We start from the raw sequence: 27,438 nt of genomic DNA on the forward strand, positions 1-27,438 counted from the left end.
TCTCAGTGGTGGCAGATGACGGAACAAGGAGCATTGGTCTCAAGTTGCTGTGGGGGAGGGCTATGATGGATATTAGGAAAATCTTTTTCACTATGATGGTGGTGAAGGACTGGAATGAGTTACTTAAGGAGGTGATGGAATCTCCATCCTTAGAAGTTTTTAAGCCCCAGCCTCTAAGCAGCTTTAAGCTCTAAGCAGGGCCAACCCCAACTAAATCATTCCAGCCAGGGATGAATGGCTGGAATGATTTAGTTGGGGTTGACCCTGCTTGGAGCAGGGGATTGGGCTAGATGACCTCCTCAGGTCCTTTCCAACCCTAATTTTCTATGATTCTAAATGGCCATAACTAAGAATGTTTTTCAAGGAACTTATGTTACCATCTCCAAGATCATGGTTAGCCAACCTAGTCTTAACATAATATCATTACGGGAGAAAAAGATTAATCTTATGGACATCAATGGCCTGTATACCTTTTGAACTACCTCTTGGGTTCACGAAGCCAGCCTGCACAGACAGGAACAGCCTGCCATTTAAACCCATGTTTCTTTTCAGAGAGTGATTCCATTCTTTGTAAAAATCCCTTATTGTATTATTTAAAGAGAAGTCTGTTCCAGAGACAGATGGAAAGCTATAGTCTGGGAGTGTTAACATGCCACCTGTCCTGCTGGAAGGAGTGTCGTTTTTACTTGAAGTCGATGTTATACAATGTAATTCACTCTAGTGGGGAGGAGATTTTGGCAAGGCTATGCACTAGTGTATGTGGGTGGCCTTTATGACATTTTATATATATATACACACACACTGTATTGATAAGATACTCTTTCAAAAAAAATAATTGAAATGAATGTACAGGGAGTAGCATAGAGACTGTTGTTAACAGCTACCAGTACTTCAGTTATACAAAGATAGTCCATGATCTGGCTACCCTTCCTTCTGAGAAACAGAACATTATTCCACGTTATACTACAAGTACTTCCTTTGAAATCAATAATGTCATAACTAAGAAACCAACAACTCATAAACACATAAACCCTTACCCATGTCTTAGAGCTAAAGATGGTGTCTTTAAGAGGCATAGCACAAAACTTTCATCAAAGGGGTAAAGGATGTCCTGCGGGCCTGTCTAAATTACAGCAGCCTCCACGTGTTGCCTATGGGCCATAGCGAGGACCAGAATCTCTGCAGCAGTGCATGCTGTGCCCCTACCCTTGACATGCCCCTCCTGCCCTCAGCATACCTGCTATGCCAGAGCTTGTGAGGGGTCCTCAGAAGGTAGCCTTATGGCTATGTTTCACAGTGCCTGCAACAGGAATCCCTCTTCCTCCCCCCCTCAAAAAACAAAAACACACCACAGACCTAGAGTTTGTCAAACATTTTTATGCTATTCTGGCCATTTTATCCAGCATAAAAGGGCCAGAACGATGGTGAGGATCTCACTTAGTGGATAAAAATCCTTACGAAAGAAAAAGACCCAGTGCTGTATTTGTAAGTATTGGAATGAAAAAATAGGGTCCAGTTGCTGAAAAGATTTAAAGAATTTCATTCAGACATTTGATGTAAGAGAGCAATTTTTCTGGTGGAGGAAACTTTAAGAGTGCTTTTCCCCTTCATGTGGATATATCTTCTGCAAAAGGAAGAACTTTAAAGCAATTGCACATTTTCTAATTGCTATTGATCCACAGTTCCCAGCTGGAATGGCTCTTGTATTTCATTTAAAATACCCTCAGTACCCAGATGGGATGAGTGAACTGGGTCAGATAAACTAAGAAACTCTAATTAAAGTTCATCCAGACCTAAAGCTCCCTTTGCCACATTCCCTTAAATCAGTAGCTGTATAAACATCAAGTAACAACAGCAGTAAAGAAGAGGATTTTTGTGCTTCATATAATTCTGCATTTGCTCCAATAATTAGGTTTTAATGTCAGTAAAATAGCTGTAACACTCTTTTCCTCTGGGAAGGGAATGAGCACAGAAAAGGCCTGTGATAGAAGACAGGTGTATACAGTTTAGGGAGCTGTTGGAAAGCAAGAAAAACAATTTAAAATCACTTTCAACATCTCACATTTAGAGTTAGAGATGAAAGAGAAAAATCTGAAAATCCTGTTCGGATTCTAGTCTATTCAGGTTCTTATCCTGCCATCATCACCATAGTATCTAAGCACCTTCCAGTAGTGCATTAAGTGACATGACTAAGATCTGTCACACATGGATTTGTCACATGTGGAATTTGTCAGCTAACATTTGAAGCTAGAGATAAAAAAGAAAAATCTGAAAATTCTATTGGGATTCTAGTCTGTTCAGGTTCCTATCCTACCCTCATCACCATGGTATCTGAGCACCTTCCAAAAGTGCATTAAGTGACATGACTAACATCTGTCATATGTGGAATTTGTCACATGTGGAATTTGTCAGCTAATGGACTTAGTCCTTCATCTCAAGCAGCAGATGTGCAGGCTTCAAGTACAAGATGTCCTTGGAATAAAACCTACTCTTGGCTTAAGCAGAGCTGGTGATATCTAGGCTTGGCAGAATTTGGGTTTGTTTTTTTTTAAAAGGATTTTGACAGATAATATCAATATTTATAAGCATTTTTTTTTAGAATTTTATCAATTTATTTTTTTCCCAGTCATGGGAAATTATGGAGCGTCAGACAATAGGAAGGCTCAGACAATAATTATTTAATGCTAGATGATGTTGATGTTCAAAAAGTAAAAACTTTATAACCATTAAAACACAAATTGTTGGCATCACATGTCAAAATATACAAAGTAAATATCCTTAAATCAAACTCTAACAAGTACTGAAGCAGTATTTTTCTTACTTCACCTATCTGTAAATTTTGATTATTATTGATGCAAATATTTTTTCATTGGCTTGCGTGTGTGCAGTGAAATCAACATTCACTGACATTTACCAATAGAAGTCTCTTTCCAAGCCTAGTTATATGTAGATAATAAATGTATCAGACTTGTCCCAAGTAACACAACCCCAGTTTGTGAAGTAATGCTGAACATGGTTTGGTTCTGCCTGCACTTGCAATTAAACCATTTTCAGTACCAATTCAGCTGCACCATTTGTTGCTACGAGGCACATTACCTCATCTAAACTAGGCTAGGGAGTACGTGGGAAGTTTGTATGAAAGTGGGAGGCAGGAAAAGCATTCAAGTACATTCAGTGTAAAGGAGGTATGTAGAAGTGGGAGGGGTACAGAGAAATGGTGTGTATGTGGAGGGAGAGATGAGTTAGTGTGACTAACCAGAGAATTATAGAGTTGCATACAGTAGAAAATTAGCACATTCATGCCTCAGTAGAAGTTGTAAAGCAAAAATAGTTCACTTCTAAATGTCTTCACACATTTCATGTGACCTTTTCAGAAAAGTAAATACCTGAAAACATTTGGAATCTTGTCTTTCTGATTCCATACATCACACTACAGAGTGAGATATGCTAATATGCAAAGATATTTACACATCCCCAGCGCTGGGGTGTCTTGTAATCTGTCATAAAGGGACACTGTGTACAATGATGGCTATAAAGTACTGCCCAAATGTCATAAGCGGATCAAGTCCATGTTTCCTGTCTCAGAGCCTGTGAAATTTAAGAAGGCATTTTCTTTTTTATCGAACACTCACTCAGCTTCTATAATACTCAGCTGTTTATGTAACCGTAAAGTAAAGATTATCAAGGACAATGTCTCCAGGGGACAATGCACAGTTACTATCCCACTTTAATTATTAAACAACAGAAAGGATTCTAAAATAACATCATGGGGATTGTTTAAACCCACAGAAAGCAAGGAAATTCCAAGTTAAGACTGGAAATCCAGCCTGACATTCTGTCTTTAACTCAAACTGTTATGAGGAGGGCATATCAGGCTTGAGTTGCCTTTCTTTTCTGTGTGAAAAACAGATATATAATGCTCCTTCGATGTACCTTTTGTAGCTTAATTTCCTTTCAAACCTTCTGTAGCCTAACTCCGAATATTTTTTCTTAAAATACACATTTATGGACTATCCATTTTTCAACTTTAAAGATGTAAGGCTGGATCTTCTGTATTCAGGTCAGAACCATGAAGGGTGAGGGGAAAATTGGCTCTAAGCCATCTTTCCACTCCCCTTATCCTCTGCCCAAACACTGGCTTTAGTACATTGCTTCTGTGTTGCTTAGCATTTGCTTTAGCACACTGCACTGCAACTTCCCTCCTCCTCTCTCCCCCTCCGCCCCCACTTCCAGCTATGCCTCTAGCCCATCCAGGAATTTCCCCTATGCCATGGGATGGGAGTGGATAATATAGAGCTGCATATGCTGTTTTTAGATCACCGGAGAACTCCCACTACATCAGGGAAATCCCCAGCTGCCCTACTAAGACATCCCTCTGTCCCCTTTGTACTGAGAAAGCAGCACATAGGAGATGGAGCCAGGATCTCACACTCTGACATGCATGTTCAAAATATTACCTTTCAGTCGTTCATTTCAGATGTTTCCAAACCACTGCAAGTGACTGGTTGGCACAAGGGATAGGGAGCCTTTCAGCTGCAGTTCAGCAGTTAGAATCAGGGCCATGTGTGTAATGACAAAACCATTATCACTGAATGTATCTCTTTAGTGGTCTATTTTGAACAAAGTTGTGGTCTTGGGGTGACTCTAATAGAGAGCTGCCCACAACATAAGAAACTGGCACTTGGCTGATACCCTTATTGGAAGTCTCAGCTGGGGACAAAATTTCCAGAAGAGAGTAGTGGGAAGGAATGGGAAAGCTTGGACTGGCAGTGTATATAGAGATCTGAGTATAGAGAGCACATCTCAACCTTCAACGCTGGCATATTTAATTGGAAATGTATTCATTTTAAATAAATCTGAACCCAATATATTTATTTTAAATTACTGTACACTTAAAAAGAAAAAATCAAAAAAGAAAGACCGAAGGATCAGTATGTCTGTATAGTTTCAGTCCCAAATGATTATTTTTGGACTTTTCTAGTGGTCACAGAGAATTCAATGGCAGGACATCATCAATGAAAATGTAATGGAAAAGTCTTACAATCTTTAATAGGGAATAATAATTCTTTAATAGAATTCTTAAACCAATCTTTAGGATTCTATAGCAGGATCTAACTCTAGTAAATTACACAGGATCATTCTCCAATAAAATATATGGGGTTTTGAGAACAATTTCCCACCTTAGTAAATTCTATAGAACCTTGCCATACAGCAATACAGTTTAAAGACTGTAATTAAATCCCAAACTCAGATATATTCTCTGCAAGGTTGAAACTGTTGTCCTCAGTTTTGTGCTAGTTCAAGAATATTTCATTTGAGAGGGGTTGGGGTTTGCAAGCTCTTTGTGTGCACTCTTATACTTCTCCCCATCTTGAGCATGAAGCAGTTCTGGTTTCCGCACCGTCTCAGATTTTACCTTAGTGCTAATTTGGGAAAAACAGTTCTCACATTCAGCACTTAGAGACTGATAACTGAATCCACAAAGGAATGACACATTTTCAGAGATGAAATGCAGGGGCTGCGGACAAAGGTTGTGCTTTCCCACTGCATAAATCCTCCTGACTCAGCTGTCATTGTGTGAATCTACTGCACAAAAGCAGTTTTTACTTGCATGACTGGGCTTTATTTCACCAAGGCTATCACAATGAACATGGATTCTGTGCTATTCTTGATATTAATCTAGCCAATAGCAAGATACTCTCGTGGCAGAATCTATTTGTATAGATCAGTGACAAATTCTCACTTCCACTTTAATGTTCCCTGAAGTTCAGATATCCCATCTACCATCAGAACAACAATAAATCAATGAGTAATATTTCTGGGCTATCGGGAGACAACTCTTTGCAGAAGCAATACCCAGTTGACCCAAATCTTTTCTCTCTGTGGTCCATGGGAATTTTACAACTGATTTCAATGGGAGCAGACTCAGATTCAATGTGTTTATCATTATCATTATACCTATGTTATTTGTATTACATCAGCATCTAGAGGTGTCAATTAAGCATCCATTGGGTTAGGCATCATCCATGCAGCTAATAAAAAGTAAATCCCTTCCTGTAAGCCGGTGGCACCGTCTGGTCGGAGCATCACGACCCTTCCTACCTCAGCCATTGGTTAGTCAGCAGCCCCTGGCCTTTCCACAGGCGGGGCTTGTAAAATTGTCTGGGGCCCCCGGCCTTGCAGGCAGGCGGAGCCAATAGAGCTCGGCCTCTTCTGTCTGCTTCCACAGAGGATAGCACTCTCTCCCGGGGTGGTTAGGAAAGGGGAGAAGAGGACACAGCTTGCCACTGAATCAGCGGGGCTCCAGCTGCAACACGCTGATGAGGTTTAACCCCTCACTCAGCCGCTTGCTAGCCGGTTGTCCCTGGCCCACTTCCTCCTCCTGGTCCCCGGGTACCTGTATGCCTCAGTTTCCCTCTGGGTTGCTGGAGTACACTGCGAGCAACAGGCCCATAAGTCCCTCCCCATTGACCAACGGCAAGTCCGGGAACTCCTCTGCATCATCTATGGAGGGCCGCTACTCCAGGTCCCAGGGGTTCCTCCGGTCCACAGGGTTCCCTCAGCTCCCAGGGTCCCCTGGTGTCAGGCAGCTCCTCCAGGTCAGGGCCAGCCTCAGTGGGTATTTCCCATCAGGTGTCTCAGATGGCTTGTTCCAGGTACTAGGGCCTGGCGGTCCCACCCAATCACTAAGGCTCGGCGGCCCTGTCCAATCACTAGGGCTTGGTGGCCCTATCCGTCACTAGGGCCTGGCAAGCCGGGCAGGTTTTGGATGCTTCGCTCGGTGGGGCGGTTGCTCCAAACAGCTGCTCGGTCAGGGTCAGGCCTAGGCCGCAGCCTCCGGGAAGACAAGTCTGCCTCCGGTGGCAGCTTCCTCCCTACTGAGCTGTTAGGCTGGCCTTTTATACTTCCCCTTGCTGCTTTGGCTCCGCCCCTCTGTTGCCGGGCAGTTTGGCCTGTAGGGCCCAGTTCTGCCCAGCGGTAGCGTCGCGACCCTTCCTCGGGACCAGGTTCCGAGAAAGGCCACAGCACATTTCTACACCCCCGCCCCCCCACAAGACCAGTTCCCGGTCTCCGGGGCTGGCCTGCTCCCCGTCTCCAATGCAGGACAAAGCATCAGCGTTGGCGTGGTCCCTACCTGCACAGTGCTTGATGTTAAAAGCGAAGGGCTGCAGGGTGAGGTACTAACGCATCACCCGGGCGTTGGTGTCTTTCATTTGCTGGAGCCAGCGGAGGGGTGCGTGGTCTGTGATCACGGTGAAGGGGATGCCAAGGAGGTAGTATCTTAGGGCCTCGAGCACCCACTTCACGGCCAATGCATTCTTCTCAATGGTCGTGTACCGTTCTTCTCGGGGAAACAGCTTGCAACTGATGTATACGATGGAATGTTCTTCCCCGTCAAAGTTCTGGGTGAGCACGGCCCCCAGTCCAACGGCTGAGGCGTCAGACTGCACCACGAAAGGGCAGTTAAAATCGGGGCTGTACAGAAGCAGCTCACGGCATAGTGCATCTTTCAGCGCAACAAATGCCCTGTCGCTATCCAAGCTCCACTGGACGCAACGCGCCTGATCCTTTTGCAGGAGGTCTGTGAGCGGTGCGGCAAGGGTGGCAAAGTTGGGGACGAACCATCGGTAGTAGCTGGCCAAGCCCAGAAACTGCCGCACCTGCTTTCTGTGGTTGGTCAGGGGTACTCTTGCAGGGCTTGCACCTTCCCAATCAGGGGTCACAGGGTTCCCCAACCTAAGGTGTATCTCAGGTAGATAGTTTCCTGCCACCCTAGGCAGCATTTCCGGGGGTTGGCGGTTAACCCTGCATCCTGTAGTGTCCTCAGCCGCTTGATTCAGGTGCTCACTCCAGTCTCGACTGTACACCATGACATCGTCCAAGTAGGCTGCGGCGTAATTTAGGTGTGGCCCTAGGAGTTGGTCCATCAGCCTCTGGAATGTCGCCAGTGCCCTGTGGAGTCTTAAGGGCATCTAGACAAACTGGCATAATCCACTGGGGGTCGCAAATGTCGTATTTTCCCTAGAGCTGGCTTCAAGGGGGATTTGCCAGTACCCCTTGGTAAGATCCAGGGTGGAAAAATAGCGAGCTTCCCCAAGTCAGTCCAGCAACTTGTTGATGTGTGGCACGGGGTAGGCATCGAACTTGGAGATAAGATTGACCTGCCAAAAATCTATGCAGAAGTGGTGCGACCCATCGGGCTTTGGCACTAACACAATGGGGCTGCACCACTCACTAGTCGAGGGCTCTATTACCCCCAGCTGCAACATGGCTTGGACTTCTTCCTCCACAGCTGCCTGCAGATGGTAGGGGGTGATCTCGTGCCAGTATGCACCACCTTGCCAGGGCAGGTCTCAATCGTGTGGTATACCCAGGTGGTCCTCCCAGGGGTCACGGTGAAGGTCATAGTGAAGGTTTCCACTAAGTGCATCGCCTGTTGCCTCTCGGCCTCTGTTAAGCCACTACTGAACTGAGGTTCTCCGGGATCCTCCTTCTCGGGGATCTGTGGGCCTAGGTCCAGATCCGGGGGATGAGGGTTGATGAACAAACTCTCCTGCCCATGCCAAGGCTTCAACAGGTTTGGATGGTGTATCTGCTTTTTCTTCCATTGGTCTGGTTGACAGACCTCATAATTCACCGGGCTGACCTGTGTAATGATGTCATAGGGTCCCTGCCATCAGGCCAGTAGCTTGAACTCAGCAGAGGTAATAAAATGAGGACCTGGTCGCCTGGCTCAAAGGAGCGGGTCCGTGCTCCCTGGATATACGTCTGGGCCTGTGTGGTCTGGGCGGTCGGCATCCTTTTTTGGGCAAGCGTCCCAGCCTGTTGAAGGTGTTCCCGGAGGTCCAGGACATATTGAAGCAGTCCCTTAGATGGCGATGGGGCCTGCTCCCACTGTTCCCACATGAGGCCCAGGATCCCTCTCAACTGGCGGCCATACAGCAGTTTGAAGGGGGAGAACTGAGTGGAGGCCTGGGGGACTTCCCGGATGGGGAGGAGCAAGGGTGGGATCAGTTGGTCCCACCGCCGCAGATCCTCCGGAGCATATGCTTCAGTGTCCGATTAAATCGCTCCACTAACCCATCGGTCTGGGGATGATATATCGAGGTCTGGAGCTTCCGGACCCTGAGGATGTCACATACCTCCCGAAACATCCGGGAGGTAAAATTAGTCCCCTGGTCCGTCAGGAGCTCCTGCAGTAGTCCCACCCTCGAGAACACCTTGACCAATTCGCCAGCTACCTTCCGGGCTGTAGCATTCTTTAGAGGGATGGCCTCTGGAAAGTGGGTGGCGTAGTCCATCAAGACCAGGAGGTACCTGGTGCCACACTCCATTCCAGGGACCCAACCAGGTCTATAGCCCCCCGTTCGAATGATGTCCCAATCAGGAGGAGATGCACGAGGGGACCCGCGGAACTCCTGTTGGGGCCGCAAGTTGGCAATCTGGGCAGGAGGCACAGTAGTCCTGGACCTCCCTGTGCACACCAGGCCAATAAAAACAGGTTAGTACCCAGGCTAGGGTCTTATCGAGGCCCAGGTAGCCTGCGGCCGGGATGTCATGAGCCAGTCTCATCACGGCCTTCCGGTAGGTCCGCGGCGCTATGAGCTGGGCGCGGAGGGTCCGAGTTTGGGCGTCTCCCTCTAGGTGATAGAGTTGGTCTTGTTGTAATTCAAATCAAGGCCACTGGGCCACCCGTTGGGGGTTAGTCACCACCCCGTCTATGGTGACTAGTTGATCGTAGGCCTAGCTGAGGATGGGGTCTTCCCGCTGGTCATGGCAAAAGTTGGCCCCTGGTTCCCCTGAGTGGGGTGGATCCCTTCCCACTGGAGGGGGCTCTCTTTCCTGGGTCTCCATCTCTCTGGTCAGTTCCGCAGCAGGACCCATTTGGGCGTCTTCATGGGGCAACTCCTGGGGGTCTGGTGTTTCCGCCTCCAGAGGCCCCTCATCTGGGGCGTCTTGGCTGCCCACCCTTTAGAGGACCCCCGCGAAGCCTGGCCAGTCCCGGCCTAAGATCACGGGGTACGGGAGGTGAGGTGCCAATCCTACTGGTAGCACCTGAGTGACCTGTCCGATGGTCAAGGGGACCGTCCTCAGGCACCAGCCCCCACAGAATGAGGGTCTGGACACACCGGGAGTCTACCAGGACCTCCGAATGCTGTCCAGCTATGCCGACCGAGATCGTCACTTTGAGGGCGGTTGGGTCCCGAGCGTGTCCCTCCCCGGCGTAGACCATGCCGTAGGTGCAGTCCATGGCTGGGCATTGGCGTCATAGATGTCCCATCTGGCCACATGCAAAACATGGGCCCAGGCTCCCAGAAGCCTCCTGGGGTCTGTCTTTTGGGTCCGTGCTCGGCGTCCCCGAGCCTCCGGGGGATCCAAGGGATTCCCGGGTCTGTGGCTGGCTGTGGCCTGGTTCCTGGCTCCGGCAGGACCGAATAGTCTGCACGGGCTGGTGCGGCACGGTCCCCCCAGGTGATGCCTCATCACCCAGGTCCTCCCCTGTGCAGGCAGGATACATAAAAACTGTTCCAGCACGACTTGCTCGGCCACAGCGGGCGTGGCATGCTGCTCCGGCTGGAGCCAGCACCAGCAGGCGTCCTGAAGCTCTTGGGCCGCAGCCCGAGGACAGGACCCGGGGGATATGTTTTCTCCCGGAACCGGCGCTGGAAGGCTTTGGAGTTTATGTCCAGGGCATCCAGTATTGCAGCCTTCACAGTCTGGTAGTCCTGCGCCTCATCATCGGCCAGGGCCCAGTAGGCTGCCTGGGGAACCCCCGTCAGATATGGGACCAAGAGGACGGCCCACTGGTCCAAGGCCCAACCCGCAGCAGTGGCCACATGCTCAAACGTTGTCAGGAATGCCTCCAGATCGTCATCAGGCCCAACTTTGTGAAGCATAGCTGTGGCTTGGCCGCCGGCGGTGGCCGGCCCTAGGGTTCCTCCGGGCCCACTGGTCTAGGTAGGAGGGCACCCAGCTGCTGCATATACTGTCATTGCAGCTCCTGTTGCTGGGCCGCTAGGTCCCGGATTAATTGCTGTTGCTGGGTGCCCAATGTCTGTAGCAACTGCTGCTGCTGCTGCAGCTGGGCCGCTTGCTAGCCGGCTGTCCCTGGGCCACTTCCTCCCCCTGCTGCACTTACCCAATCACTAGGGCTTGGCGGCCCTTGTCCAATCACTAGGGCCCAGTGGCCCTATCCAGTCACTAGGGCCTGGCAATCCAGGCAGGTTTTGGATGCTCCACTCGGTGGGGCGGTTGCTCCAAACAGCTCCTCACTCGGGATCAGGACTAGGCCGCAGCCTCCGGGAAGACAAATCTGCCTCCGAGGAAGGCCACAGCACCTTTCTACACTTCCCAAGAGATCTTGCAGTCTAAACAAAATTATACTAATGTGATACTAGGAAATTTCAGCAGAAACTAATATGCTTGTCCATTAAAGGTCAAAAGATTGCTTCCCTTCTGCACTTGCAAAATTTGCATCTGCACTGAATTGTGGATGAAAATATGGTTACTTGGTAGATGCAAATATAGGTAGGTGCAAATATTTGAACACATTTTTTGGATTCAGAAATCAGAGTGCAAATTCAAACTGGATCTACAAAGGAGAGGCTAAGTCAGCCTTTAGAAAACTTAGTTCCAAGTCTTTTAAATAACAAGGAAAATATGAGGATGTCCAGAGTGTCTTCAGTTACTTTAAAAAAGCCATTGAAACCAGTTAACTTTTTAGAACTGTGAATGCATGAATATGTTAATGGACAAAAATAAACATGAATTTGTGCCCCTATCCAATTCCCCTTGAAGTTAATGGAAATTGACTTTACTTGGGGTTGGACCAGGCCTTTATTTGCATATGCAAATGTTTTGATGACACATGCAGTTGTGGTGTTTGCACTAGCAAATGAGCGGTTATAAGTCTAACTGGTTAACTGCACATAATAATTGAAGTTTCTCTGCCCTGTGAAAATAGCAAAAGATTCCAGTGAAGGAGGCAAGCTCGAAGGTATCCAGGGCTCCTTTAACACTCCAACATATTAGTAGCAATGACATGTTTGAGATGCTCCTGTTATCTAATTTTCCTTCTCCTCTTCCTCCTCCTTGGGAATCTGGAGGCCTAATATCAGAATGGCACCTCAAAGCTGACCAGGTTTCATTATGAACTGGCCTGTAGAGGATGCAACTCCAGTCAACATTCTCTCTAGCATCTGTTCTCAAACTTCCCTGCTGGTACTTTCTCAAGCCTAGAAGTCCTGTTTAACATACATGTACTGCAGTCTGCTTCTGCCACATGATACTGCTTTAGCTGCTGCCACGGGATATGGTTTAAATTTAGTCACACTCCACAAATCTCAATATAATTAAAAACCAAAAAGAACTCCTTTATAAATCACTCTTGATTAGTTTAACTGGTTTAAGACAAAATTCTGCTCCATATCAAGAAGAGGTATATATGTCATCGGTGTTACTAGAAAGGAGCGGTTTGTGGTATGCTAGACTTTAAAGGCTACATGAATATAACATTGGATAAATGTACATCTCACATACCATTCAGCCAACGGGAATCATGTTGCTCTGTCCTGATTGGATGATGGTGCCCCAGAGTTCGGAAAATGGCAAAATCTCTACCCATGAAGTCTGCTGCTGTCCCAGAGTACAATTCTCCATCTGTGGAAAGACATGAGATAACTGTAAATGTTTTGTCAAGAAGTGAACAAATATTGCTACCTGTTACACAATTGCCAACCCCAAAGCATTCAGGGATCATGAGTCAGGCTCTAAAAAGCCTGAGATTGGTTTAAGTTATGAAGTTTTTAAACATAATCAGTAATGGGTACTCTTTTTTTGCCTTCTGGTTTCTGGGCCTTTAGGATGCACAGGGGTTGCATTTTCAGGATTTTCTCTGCAACCACGACGGCTAGAAACTTATTCGTTATATTTTAAAATTAAAGCTGAGTTTCTCACATAGTCACTTGCCTCTAGCAGCTGGGGCATTTAAGAAAAGTACCAAAAATTGCAATGTTTGTGATAAAATAGCCAGAATGAAACTTTATTCCTCCTCCTGAAGATGTCTGCATACAATACCAGCTGATCTACCCACTTTTAATTTTGACATCTTTCAGACACGTCTGTGGTTGTCTTTTCAGTATCTGCTAAAGCAGACACTTTGAAGATATTAGATCCTGATTCTCAAGTCAAAATGGCAGTGATTACAACCTATTTTGCACAGCTTTAAAAGGTTATACATGATGTCAGGCTATGAAGAATCAGGCTTCTTGGTTCCCAGTTCAGAAAGTTGCTGAATTCTTTCCTTGAATTGTTTACATGTGAACTGCTTTCTCATCCCAGATTTTAATGATAAATTTCATCATCTTCTGTGTGGGGAACAGAACATGTTTTTTCTCCTTTCTGTCATCTTTGTGCTTGCAAGACTGTCAATAAGTGGCACAGATTTCTTTCAGCATAGGTAGTAGGGAAGGAGGATAAATCCTTCTGTGACATCCTAGCCCATAAGTAGTACACAGGTGGTCGAGTCTGAAATCAAACATAACAACATAGACCCAGAAATACCTCTGCTGTTTCAACCAGAAGGGTTACAAGGGGCAAAGAATGATATGGTCCCAATTCAAAAGACAAAGCTCAAATCCCAAGATAGATCCCTGCATTGGACACTGTTCACAGTAGTGCTAGACCACGTGGTGAAGAGATGAAGTCGATAAAGAAAAAAATTAGATACACAATTGAATTTTATCCACAAGAAGTTTCAAGGAGCCAGAAATGTAGAGCCAAATTATGGGGTCAATTTTGTTAGGAGTAAATGCAGAATTACTCTGTGGAGTTACTCTTGATTTAAAAAGTTCAGAGTACACTTTGCAGGATTGGGTCCTTAGACTAGTGCATCTATAAGCAGATCCAGTCAATAGTTTCCCTGGGAAATTAAAATAAAAAGTATGTAATTCCTCTCAACTGATATTTTATTTGCCCATTCTAAAAGAGTATTTAGATTGAAGGATAAATTTGAGGATGAAGCAACAGTTTTTTAAAGCTCAGATGATAGATTTTTCTGGGCAGAAAATATTCCACCACAGCCTGATTTTAAAATGCCCTTTTGGAAACAAGCTTATGATTCTCATGCCAATTTTAGATATTTCCGTGATGGGACAGCCATGTCCAGACATGCCTATTGGATAACATTAGCATTTTTCCCCTGAAACACTGGCAGCATAAAATTATCAATTGAAGCTACAATGGCTGTGTACCATATGGTATTCATGAAAGTCAGGAAGGGTGAAAACTTGATAGCAGAAAGGCGTGGAATTGAATGAATTCACAGCAGAGATTATAAGCAAATAGACCAGTCATGCCCAGCAGGAGGTGTAATCAGAAGTGAAACAGAACAGCATATCAGTAATTAACAATTTCTACTTTTTTTTTTAAACAGGAGACAATCACTTAATTATAGTCCTTCTTATGTACAGAATACGCAGCTGAGATTTTAAAGAACAACAATCCTTTTTGCTTGTGAAAATGACTTTGATGCTCCTCTTAACCTTTCCTTAACCTTATCCTCATTTTCTTTTCATTCACTCCCAAGCGAGTCAAGATAAATCAATATAAACCAACAAAACAAGACCGTTTTTTATTTCTTAGCTGTCAACAAATGGGAAGGTCACTCAAGAAAAAAAAGATTTGAAATTTAATAATACACTATTACAATTAATCAAATAGCTCAACAAAGTATTAAGACTGCATTTTTGTAATATTTTGCATTGTAGGGTCTCTCAGCACTTGAGGACCTCACTGAACACATGAAGAACTGTAAAACTGTTGAGGTGCAGTCACCTTAGGAATGCAACATGGCTTCCTGATTTGTGCCAGCTCACCACATGACAATTTAACACTTTTGTGGTCTGATCTGATCTGACTGAGTTTGTCTTTGCCAGCGGTCATAGATGGGGTGGGAATCTCATCAAGAAGAGGTTGAAGAATACACTTTTCGTCAAGTTCTGAACAGGGATAGAATTTCGCTTTTAGAGGGCAAAATGCAAGTGTTTGCTTTCTATTACAGCTACCTCTCAAGTAGGGATGGTTAAGTATGTTTCAAGGAAATAACTTTTTGATCTTTTGCCTGCAACTTGAACTGATTCACTGAGATATGAAGTCAATGGACATTAGATGAGGCTCTTATCATGGGAAGGGGTAAGAGACTGGGCTTCCAGGAGCAAGAGTTGCAGGACTAAGCCCATTGTGTTTTTTAAATTATTTCTAATTTTTTGTACATGTCTGTTTTCCTTTCTCCAGCTAGGATTAGATGCACAGTACTGCAGGAAGGGGTATTTTGACTCTATTTCCAGCTCAACCAAGAGCAAGAAGACATCAGGCATCTCACAAGAGGGGTAAGCCTCTTTGTGTGTGCTTTCCAGACCAATTTTCCAGTCTCAGGATGACCCCAAATGATTTCTCAGAATTTGAGTTTGGGCTGTTTGAAATCTAAATCACAATTTTGCCCCCTCTCTAGTTATAAGCATCCAAGCTTTTGGGTGTTTATGCAGCCCTTCATTTTGGAACCTCATGAAAATCATCCATGGCTACTAGAAATTTAAAAGTGTTTCTCATGCCATTGCTAAGTCTTCCTACCTCCCATTATTGCCTACATTGACTGTGTTTTCACAAGCAGCTTTAAAAAATGTTGGAATGTACAATTCAAAAAATTTACAATAATTTCTGAAGCTGAAAAAAACTAAATAGTCAGTTTCCATTTACGTGCAGACAATATAACAAAATGGATACAGCTCTTTGTACGGAGCAAATAGATCATTATCTTTCAGCAGCATACAGAGAGCTGTGTAAGGAGGTAGGTGTTGTGATAACAATTCTTTTTGGCCAAAAGGACTGGGTTCGACACATGTACACAAACAGGTATGTTGTATATTAACTTCCAAATACAGAGGGGACCATTAAAGCGCACAGCCAATCTTCTTCTCAGTGTATGTCTTTTGGATGGAAGAGTTTTTCCTGGTGCACTGAACAAAGATGACAATTCACTGAACTTAAAGAACAATTTCCAGATTTTCTTAGATACCAAGATGCCTGACATTAAACAATGCTTGTGTACTTTTTGTCTTAAGGATAAAAGAGTTGCACAGTTCTTGGAGATTACTGAAGTCTGAGGTTCTTGTTTTAAGGTCATGATAAATTATAGATGTCCAGGAAGAAGATAACACTAATCCTGGAATGCGCAAGTTACTGCCACTGGTTGAAAAGTGTTCCCTAATGAAATCTGGTACTGAGTGGACAGAGGACTCCCTTAGACTATTAAAATGGGGTGTGACAGAGTGCACCCTGATCACTGATGTGGCTGCAGGGTCAGCAGTGAGCAGTTAAATGCTTTTATTAGGGGATTATGAACAACTGGGTGGTAATTACTGGGCTAATGATGTAATTGGGAGGGTATAAGTAGAAGGAACAGGAAGCCAGATGAGGCTCAGAAGGCGAGGGGATGCGATGCGATGCGATGCGGAAATCTCCTGCTACATGTTCTGGGTGTAAAAATGTGGCAGAATAAAAGATACACACTATGAAAGGAAAACAGCTTGGATATGTTTATGACTGTGGGTTGCAAGGAACAATGCTGGACAGTGCAGCACACTAGGTAACGTTGGAGATGCCCTGTGACACTCAGTGATGGCTTGACTTTGTTCCCACTGAAGTCAATGACAAAACTTCCACTGACTTCAGTGGGAGCAGTTCGGCCAAGTATTAGCTTTTGGAATTTAATGGTTCCAGTCCTATGGATAGTCAGTGGAACTGGGCTGTCTAACACCCTTACACTGCTTTGAAAATCCCTATCATAGAAGAATCATCTAATCATAGAAGATTAGGGTGGAAAGGAATCACAGGAGGTCATCTAGTCCTACAGCCCAAGTGTCTCAGTCTAACTCATTAGCTAACAATCTTCTCGTGACTTTCACTGTTGAAACCCACCTTACACCTTTCCCCTTTTCCTCCTGTCATGCAATAGATGAAAGCAGCCCCTTTAGAGCAGATACTCCTAATACTTTCATGCACTAACATGCTCACATGCCAGTTGTTTAGGTAGCAACATATAGATAAGGAATGATGGCTAAAGAATGGCTTGGATTCTTGAGGGTGTGGTTGTATCATGTTCACAACTGAACTGGCATCTACTCAGAGCAGAGAAGCAATAGCTGCTTTTAAAGAACAGCTCTTTTAAAAAATAATGAAAAATGTTTGCAGCTGGATGGAGTAAGAAACATATTTTGAAAAAGTACAAGAACAATTTAATAATGATGAAATGTTTCTTTAAAATACTAATGAATATGATCAGGAAACCCTTTTTACACACATAAGGGTTTCTTTCACATGAGACCAAAAAAAAAAAAAAAAAAAAAGGAAAACCCTGACTATTGATGGCAATTAAAGGTCTTAGAGCACTTTCTGCATATTAACCTTGGTGTCCTGCTGAAATTCAAACGTGATCAACTACATTCTACTCACCTAAAATTTGCCTTCTAGTTTCTGAGTGGAGAATTTATTCTTTGATTTCACTCTTCAAAAAAAAGTCACTGTTTAGGGTTGCAGGTTGAATGGGAACTATGTTACACCTCAGATGGCTGCATTTTAGTGATGGTTGAGTGATGATTTTAAATATTCCCAGGTCCAGAATAAACCTGTGAGAATGTGTGGGTGCAAATTGCAATCCCTGGCATTGAAGAAGGCAGCTGCACCAAAGGAGATATTCATTTTTAGGGAAGGGCAGGAGAAAGTACAGCTGTCCCCTTCCAAAGGGTTTTACTATGGGGAAGCAATTGTAGCTCAATCAGCTCATCTTCCAGCCAGCCTGTCTTCACCCTAATCTAGGTCAACCCACTTGGAGGGCTGTAGTAACTGCCTCAGAGACCACATAGGTGCAGCAGGGGCTGTGCTTCGCACTAGAACAACTTTTTGCCAACGGCCCATTGGCAGAGTAAGCGATTGGAAATCAGTGTGTGACTCTGGTCCCCACTTTGTAAAGTACTTAGGGAACTTCTGTAGTAAAATGCTTCACATAAATGTAGCATTGTAATGTAAACCATAACACAGTGTGACAATGAGGAAACCAATAAGAAGACTTAGAGAGGCAAGAGTTGTCCCGTGGTTTAAAAAAGAAGGGGAAAAAAGCTCAATCTGCCTGATTTTCAAGAGTGCTAGTAAAACCACAGATCTGTTTGAAACCTGAGTCAAAACCAAATAGGGTGCTCAGGATAAAGATCTATAGGGGGAAAACAGAAAGAGAGACAGAGTGAGAGAGAGATCTATATATAAGACAGAGTGAAAAATACTGAGGCAAGAATGTGACTTACATGACAAAGGCAAAGATTTATTAAACTATTAAAGCAAAGCCAAAGGAAATAAAATAATCATATTTGTGCAGGACCGGGTAAAAAAAGGAATGTGAAAGGTTAGATTCTTGACTTTGTGTGGTTGCATACCGTGTGCATCACGTAATACCGGCTTGTCATCATCCTCTCTCTTTACTCAATTTTAAAGTAAATAGTCAAGTCAATCCCAGGAGAGCAGCTCCATCACAAATTAAAGTTGCTCCAGGCATTAATTTATACTCCAGCCTTTTAGGTACATGTTTCTTTCCTTTTCGTTTGGAGTAAGAACAGGGTGCAAGTTGGAGCAAGGTATGTGATTCTTTCTTGTTTACAAAATTGTGTGGCCCAGGGCAGCTCATCACCTGTGATCATTAGGGCTCCCAAGTGCAGAAAAAATAGGCACACTCTGGACTAAATATGCTTGCTCTCTTTTATGAGCAAATGCAGTATAAATGGGGCATGGATGGTTATTGGGTAAAGACTTACAATTACCAGCATTTGAAAGGTAACAGAGAAAATAACTCACACTGGATTAGTTTTCATCTTCTGGAGGACTTTTGGAGAACACAGAGTAGTGAATTTTTGAAAATCCATCAATGCTTCCTTGATGCTGATGCAGCATCAGACCATTGGATCTTGAGTTATAAGAACTGATCTTGAGCCACAAAGATACATGTCAAGGATAAAGCCACTTTAGTAAAACCCATGAAATTTTAACTGTTCAGGTAAGGTGAAACATTTTTTTCTCACACAACACTTGTGTGCTTTGTTGTAAGAACAAAGTAAGAAAAAGGAGAAGGAAAATTAGATATTAAATTAAAAAGAGATGCAGTGTAGGGGATTTTGACACACATCTTCCATTAATTTAACCAATGCTTAATAGAGTAGAGCCTCAGAGTTATGAACATCAGAGTTACAAACTGCCCAGTCAACCACATACCTTATTTGGAACTGGAAGTATGCAATCAGGCAGCAGAGACAAAAAAATAAAGCAAATACAGTACAGTACTATGTTAAACATAAACTACTACAAAAATCAAGGGAAAGCAGCATTTTTCTTCCACATAATAATGTTTCAAGGCTGTATTAAGTCCATGTTCAGTTGTAAACTTTTGAAAGAAAACCATAAGGTTTTGTTCAGAATTACGAACATTTCAAAGTTATGAACAACCTCCATTCCTGAGGTATTTGTAATTCTGAGGTTCTACTGTAGTTAATTCAATGGAAGATGTGTATCTATATCTCCTAGTCTGCTTTGCAAAACTCAGCCAGAAAATCTAAACAGGCCCAGTGAAGCAACAGTAATTTAGGGCCAGATTTTTTTAAAGGTATTTAGACACCTAACTCCAGTTGAAATCAGTGAAATAAACTAAATACCTTTAAAGCTTTGGCCTTTAGACCCCCCCTCCCCCCCCCAGTGTCTTCATAGAGCCCTCAGTGGGGCTCTGTGTGGGTGTGCTAGGAACTGGGACATACAGTCTCACTTAGTGGGCAAAATAGGTGTCTGGACAGGGATTGGAAGTGGAGGTCAGAGATGGAGTCAACTGCCAAGTGCCAGAGCCTGGAGTTGAGCCACACTCAGGACCAGGAATTGAGGCTGAGGATCAGAGCCAGGTTCAGAAATCAAATGCCAGAGCGAAGGGTTGAACCAGTGTCAGAAGTCAGAGCTGTGCTCAGACACCAGGTGCCAGGGCCAAGGGTTGAGCCAGAGTCAGTCAGAAATCAGAGCTGGGGGGTCAGAGCCAGGACTGGTGCCGATAGTCAGGAGCAAGGTAAAAGAGAAAGAACAAGAGGCAAGAAGCAGGCTCAATAGTCGATATGTGAGGCATGTTTCATATAGACACCTTATTTTCAAAATATTTGGATAAACCATATGCCAGATATTCAATCTGGAATTATTTTAACATAGATCTCTCACCACAAAAACAACAACAAATGATAAATAGTGTGAAAGGGGAAATGTAGCAAACTTGTAGTTCTCTATGGAGAAAGTAGGTCTCATTCATTTTACACTACAGCACATACCTATTAAAAGAGAAGCTGTCAGCAATTTGGGATCATAGGGGCTTTTCCCTCGTCCATTTTCAAAATGTGAATCCTCCAGTTTAAATATGTTGTCCTGTTGAGGAAAAAAAAAAAGCAGTATAGTTATCTGACAAAGGACACTAACATTGAGTCTGATTCAATACATTGTTACACACGAGAGTTTCAGAGAGCCAGATCCTCAGCTGGGGTAAACTGGCTTAGCGCCAGGAAGGTCAATGAAACTACACCTACCTGCTCCAACCAAGGATCTGGCTCAGACTGTCTGTCTTACAACCACAATGACATTGTTGAACATCAGTCAAAAATCACTCAGAAAAATCCTGAGCTGTAATCTAGTTCCCATAAGTTTTTACTGACTTTGCCTTGCTTTCAGTGGGAGTTTGTCTGGGTAAAGACTGAGAAAAGATCTCGGTGTTTGGACTTTTTTGTCTAGAAGAAAAAAAGGTAAACTATGTTTCACTGATCATAGACTGATCATAAACTGCTATGTTGTATGCTGCTCCAGCTAACTTGGGTTTTTAACGACCAGCATTTCCCTTATCCCCAGACTCAGTTCATGCACATTATTAATAGTCATTTCTTTCAGTACTTTGCAATGCGTTCCTTTTCAGATCCATGAGCTGAGGGAACAGCCTGATGAGATATAAATGAGATCAAATGAAACTTCAGCCAATTCTAAACCAAATCCGGTCCAATAAATACACAACAAGGGGATTTCAGTACATCTAATTATTTTTCATTGGCTCAGGGCCATATCTGCCAATCAAAATAATCACAATGTTTCTAGTTTTTGCACTGTAGATAAAATCCACATTTCCCATGAAAAGCCAGAATATATGCTGGGGACAGATTTCCTTCTCACCTGGACATGGTGACAAGATAGACTATAGATAGAGATGCTGTAACCCCTCTTCCCCACTTCTCACTTCCTCTCCCACTGGATTTATAGTCAGGGATCCCATTGCATTAGGTGCTGTACAGATACATACAAAGAACAGTCCCGTATCTTAGGTCTAACAAAATATTAATCACTAAAAGCAAGTAAGGTACATGATATTTTTCTTCCAACATCATAACAACCTGCCTCCATCTTTTCTCTCATCTTCCCTTTCTCGTCCTGCTCATTCACACCTTGTCATTCACCTGGTCACCTCTTGAAAAATGACTCTATGCTTTCTCTTATCCTATCTCCCTATGCCACAGTACTGTCTCTGATCTCATGCATCTCATGTATCTCTCTCCTCCCCTTCAGCCCTCTCCTCTTTTGTTTAGTCTTCCAACTATTATCTTCATTACACCACTCCAATTCTATTTCCTGACTTTGCTTCCTCAAATCATTAACTATAATATATTAACTTATAAAAAATGAAAATTTCATCTGAATTTTAACAGCACACCCGAAATCTAGTTCTTGCATAATAAGTTAAAAGAGTAAGCAGATGACGATGTTAGTGCTGGACAATAGTAATAGAAAAATGGCATTAATTCTATAAGCCATTTTTAATAAAAATGTTATTATCAATTTACATTTTCTTAGAATTGTTTCATTAATACAGATAATTGCTCAATCTGTACTGCAATGGATATTTGATAAAGTTACAAAGTTAATGTCATGACAGTTTTAATATCATCCCAAAGTAATCCAGTGTGCCATTATGAGACAAATAAGAAACAGATGTAGAGGATTATTCGATAGATGAAGGCCCTGATTTTAGACTCCATTGCAGCAGTTTGATGATACTATGATTCCATTAACAACGGTTTATGACTGGCATAACAGAGTGGAAAATCAGGCCAACAGAATATACATATCCTGCTCTTAGCTTTTGGGGAACAACCCCTTTGAAATAAGAGGAAAAATAGAGAAATCCCACAGTGTTTTCATATTTCAGTTTAAATTCTATGTAAAGACATTAAGTAAGTTCCTGAATCTATCAGCAAGTAATAATAATAAATGTATAATTATTAGGAGACCCACAAATGTATCAAATCTGAAGGCCTCTGGAAGCATAAACTATTACAGGTAACTTGCCCAAATACATCTGGGTGCAGAAGTCAGAGTAAAACCTCACCCCTCAGACTACAAACAAGCAATAAAGAGAGCAAATTATTAATATCTTGCACACACTCTAAAATAAGAGTAAAAAGAAATAAAGAAGGAATCTGATTGGAAACAAGCACTTGGTTATGTGCTTCTGTACTGTGTAGCATTTACGTCCAAATTCTGCTTTCAGAGGAGCTCATCAATAGGAGACTGAGATCTCCACATATGCGTCTGATGGCAGAATGTGAACTTGATCATTTTCAAGAGTGCTGGACATAGATCCAAAATGGAAAATCAGTCCAAATAATAAATAAAGGTCAGAAGCTTTTAGCTACACAGTATGCAAACTATTTGCCCTTGGAAAAAATGCTTGAATATATCATAATTTGGAAGCTTCCCGAGCTTTATAATTTGAATGCAAAGCATCATATCTTAGTGAATCAGCAAATCCCCTTTTGTAAACCTTTTTTTACCAGGGCAGATAAAAATCAGATAGATGTTCAAAGAAAGGTTATTGTAACAAAATGACATATGGACCTGATTCACATTTATAGTAAGGCCCCTTCCTCGACTATGTTGTGCCAGAACAAAGGATTCTAGAAATGGAGGGAAATGTAATGTATTTCCACTTTAAGGCCCCTTCATATCTTTAGTGTAAATGAAATTCTGGCCCCATTATAATGAATATGTTGTAGTTTCATTTATTTGCTATGTGAAAGTCTTTAGGTTTGGTTTCCTATAGATGCTCCCATGTAATTCAGGTCGACACTAATGTAAACTAGAGAAAAAAGTTAATCCTAAAGTAAAGCCTGAGACACAGAAGGTACAGAGCTTAGTCCTACTTATATTTTCCCATTGACTTCAGCTGAATCAGGATTGGGGTCTGGGCTTCTATTACTGGTTTTGCCACAGATTATGAGCATGCCACTTAGGCCAAACTTTTCAAAATTGAGTTCATACAGTTAGGCACTTAGGGACAAATTTTCAAAGGTATTTAGGTCTCTAACAATGCATGTAAGATCTTAGTAACTCCTATTAATTTAAATGGGCATTTAGTGCCAAACCTGCTTAGGTACTTTTGCAAATCCCACTATGCACCTGTTTGCATCTTCAGGTGGCTAAATAGCTTTGAAAATCTGGCTGTTAGGCTTTGGTAGAATTTGGGCTACTAATTCCATTTGGCTTCTTTGAAAATCCCAGTAAGAATTCAGGCCCTGATTTTTAAAGGAAGTGAACATCTTTAATCCCTGTTGATTTAAATGGGAACTGTGATTGCTCAGCACTTCTAAAATTCAGGCCACATTTCCTTAGGGCTGAACTTTAGAGATTCAATTTTGAAAGTTTGACTTTAATTTCTCGGTGGGTCAGATTCACTTGGGTTAGGCTCAAAACAAATTGTGATTAAATACATGTAATTCGAATGGGTTGTTCACAAACAGTTGGCTTTACCTATGTGCTATTCATTATTTGTGGTGTGTGATTGGTCATCTAAGTCATATGGCATGCTTCTGTTCCCTGATTGGATTAAAAGCTTTTAAAATAGTTTGTCAATGTCAATTAACAAATACTCTTGTTCATGAATAATATATTAGTTTTCATGGTGTTACTGATGTTCTTAGGAAGATCAGGCATTCCCCAAATCTCTGTTCAACATAAGAGTATAAAGAGAGGCAGAGGCGTGATGAAACTGAACAACTGTTTGAAATAAGAATAAATGTGAACATTTGTTTTTGTAATATTTGACAAGCTTTAGTCAGCAGACTGATCTCAGTGTCTTTCTGAGAATAGTTGTAGGGTCAGTATGCAAACCTCACTCATTCTACTGTTCTAAAACTCTGCCTACATCCTGCCTTTATTAGAGACAACAAGAACTTGTTTTAAAGGTGGATGTCACTACTGAAGAAATGAATTGACCATAGAAACCTTAAAGAATTTCATTATACTATTTTCCCTGTACAAGATGACCCAGCAAATGTAGAGCACAGAAAAAACACACAACATGAATGTCATGTTAACCTTGATTGATTAGTAAAGACACCAAAAAATCCCATCTTAGTGGCATACCAGACATTAGATACCATCAAGAATATTGAACAATTTTCAGGGACACTGAGAATTAGAACCCTTTTGTATAGCAACATTCTCTAGTGTCAAGTGTAATATATCACCTACATCATTGTCTGGCTCAAACAGGATGACCTCTGGAAACATAAGTGCTATACAATGATTGTCTGTTCTAGCTGGGCTATTAAGTAGACAGCATATGTAAGCAATAAGATACACAATCCTAAAACGGATACATACAATTGAACTATATAACTTAAAAGTCTTAGTTCTTTAAGTGATTCCTTCCCCCACCTCCTTATTTTCCATAATACATTTAGAACAGGAATCATGGATTCCAATTGCTTTAGCAGATTCTACTACTATGTTAAATAAATTATTAGGCCATGCTTTATTACACAATTGTACTCATTTTCTATAGTTATTTTTAGCATTCAAGACCACTGCTTTCCCCCTTTGTCTTCTGGATTTCCTGTGTGTTATTAGACTGTGGTGAGGTCAGGCATCAGAGGAAATAACTGCAGTGTTAACTTCTAGCCCCAGTGTTTTATGAATTACTGAACATCAGTGATGTAATGGTAATAAATCTTGCCCAGTCTCAGTCTTGTCCCGTTGTAAATAAATGAAGTTAACAAAGGTGTTATATGCAAGAGACTTTCTGATGAGAAATAAAATGGTACTTCTGTGGGAATTTTTGTAAAAATGACTTAGAAAATTTTCAGAAAGTTTCAGAAAGTTCTTAGCACCTTCTGAAATCAGTCCCTTCCCCCCGATGGTGTCCCTAACTGAGCATTTGAAAACTGAGGTACCTAAAATCACTAGTCATATATCTTCATTATGTTTGGCCTGTCTGCTTCATTCATTCATTTAAATTACTCAGTATCAAAAAGAAAATTCGGAACTACCAACAAAAATGTGGGCTAATTAATCAGCTGCTTGACTACTTTCCTGAATCAGGGCTTAAATGGGTAATAAAATGATCAGCAAAGGTCCAAAAGACATGTTGCAAAGAATTCCCCTCAAAATAAGTTTCAGGAAAATGCTCTGTGGAGGTGCAGGAGAAGCCACTGATTCCACAATACCACAACTTTCATGCACAGGAACCCCAGGTAGGGGAAAACGAGGGGCTGTGATTGCTGTTTCATCCCATAAGCCTGAGGCACCACCCATGGTGGGGTAATTTGAATCATTGTAGTCTACCTTGGTTTTGGGGATGAATTCCATGCACCACAACCCTCTCTTAGTTTACTTAAACTGTGTGTTGAGAGGTTGAAATTCACCTTTGCAGAAAGGGTTTTCTCTTGAATATACTTTAATATAACTGTGCTGTATGTAGTTGGGCAATTACAGGGATTGATTAATCTATGTTTAAGTCAGTGTGAGGCTTTCTACTGACTTCAATGACTGTTAGAATGAGCCCTGAAATGTGAATCCTGAATTTTAATCCCAGCTGTATCACTGACTTCCTCTGTGATCTTGGGCAAATCTCTTAACCATTTTGTGTTTCAGTGTCATCTTCTGCAAAATGGGGATAATAGTACTTACTTAACTCAAATGGCCAGTGGGAGATTCAACTAATGTTTGTGAGAGCTGACGCGTAAGACATTATGTGGAAGATTATCACAACTTTAACTCAGAAGATTTTGCAATGATAGTTTATCTTCAGTCTTCATTTGCTGCAGTAACTTCTAATCTGAAACCACTCAGTTGTACCAGGGTCTAGTTTTACCTTTCTTTATAAAAGAAAAATAATATCTCCAGCACATTAATAACTGGTATTGCATAAGAGAAAAATACCTTTGAAAAGATTAACTCTATTGTTAGCATGGAGACATAAGTAATGGTAGACATAATTATAACCTCTCTCTGTGACAAGTTACAATTACTCCTCACAGTGGCATTTTTCTAGTGCCGGGGGAGGGGGGGGGGAGGAGGAGGAGATAGTGTTCAATAACAAATATCAAGAATGGGGTTTTTTTTGTTGTTTTTTTTTCTCAGTGAAACCAAAATGTTAAGAACACAGAAGCAGATGTATTTTAGTGCACTTGATTCAATGTGATTGGGGGAAAAAAAATTCACATTAAAAGACTTTTTTTCTACTGAGGACTATAAGGCATCAGGCCATCCCTCCCTTTCCATCTGGTGGGGGGGGGGGGGTCATGCCACGCCAGGCTGGCCTTTCACGATGCATGGGGTGGTACTGGGGGGTGCCCCTCAGCGTCTCCTGTGCCCCCTGCCCCCCCACCAAGAAGGGCCGGGCTGGGCAGCGCCACCCTCCCACATTTAGCTGATGCTTCAGTCCCGCAGGGCACCATGGGGTGGCCTTACACCCTCCTGCCCTGGGGAGGGGGGCTGGGTTGGGCCGGCCCTTTATGATGCGTGGGGAGGGAGGCGCTAAAGGGCACCCCTCAGCATCTCCTGTGTCTCCCCGCCCCTCTTCTGTCATGAAAGGCCAGCCGGGCATGGCATGACCCCCTCTTCCCCACACTAACCTGCCACTCCAGCTTGGCTGGGGCGGCCTCACACACCCCCCCCCCCCCGCCTTGGGGGTGGGAGGTGCTGGCCCAGGGCCCCCTGAAGCCCGGCACCTGGAGGCCTGGCCCCCCTCCTCAGAATGCCACTGTCTTTTATACTTCCTGTCCTGCCTTTCAATGTCTGATGGGGCAGACAGGGTTGTTCTGGCTCCACCCACCAGGTGTCAGGCCGTCCCTCCCTGTCTGTTGCGGAGGGAGGTCACGCCCCCTCACTAAAACCTCACCTGGATTTCCATTCTTCATGACTCCCCAGCACAGACAGGATCATTGAGGCTAGCAAAAATATGTTATGTACTTTCTCTCTATATATATATAGATAGATATACATATATACACATATATAAAGCAATTCACAACTACAGTGGATCAGATCAGC

The 27,438-nt window shown here is 43.0% G+C and overlaps 1 protein-coding gene across 1 annotated transcript in view; it reads right to left on the minus strand.

The window, feature by feature from the left end:
- The window catches only part of SEMA3A (semaphorin 3A), a 197,073-nt gene that overhangs the window by 63,265 nt on the left and 106,370 nt on the right, over positions 1–27,438 (minus strand). Inside the window, exons 5-6 of the mRNA XM_067564004.1 lie at positions 20,400–20,493; positions 12,541–12,660 (exon numbers count right to left, since the gene is read on the minus strand). Of these exons, the coding sequence (XP_067420105.1) occupies positions 12,541–12,660; positions 20,400–20,493 (214 nt within the window). The remainder of the gene's footprint in view (positions 1–12,540; positions 12,661–20,399; positions 20,494–27,438) is intronic.

This window comes from Emydura macquarii, unplaced genomic scaffold (assembly GCF_026122565.2).
Source record: "Emydura macquarii macquarii isolate MOO-44397 ecotype Brisbane River unplaced genomic scaffold, CSIRO-AGI_Emac_v2 contig_2636, whole genome shotgun sequence".
NCBI lineage: Eukaryota > Metazoa > Chordata > Testudines > Chelidae > Emydura > Emydura macquarii.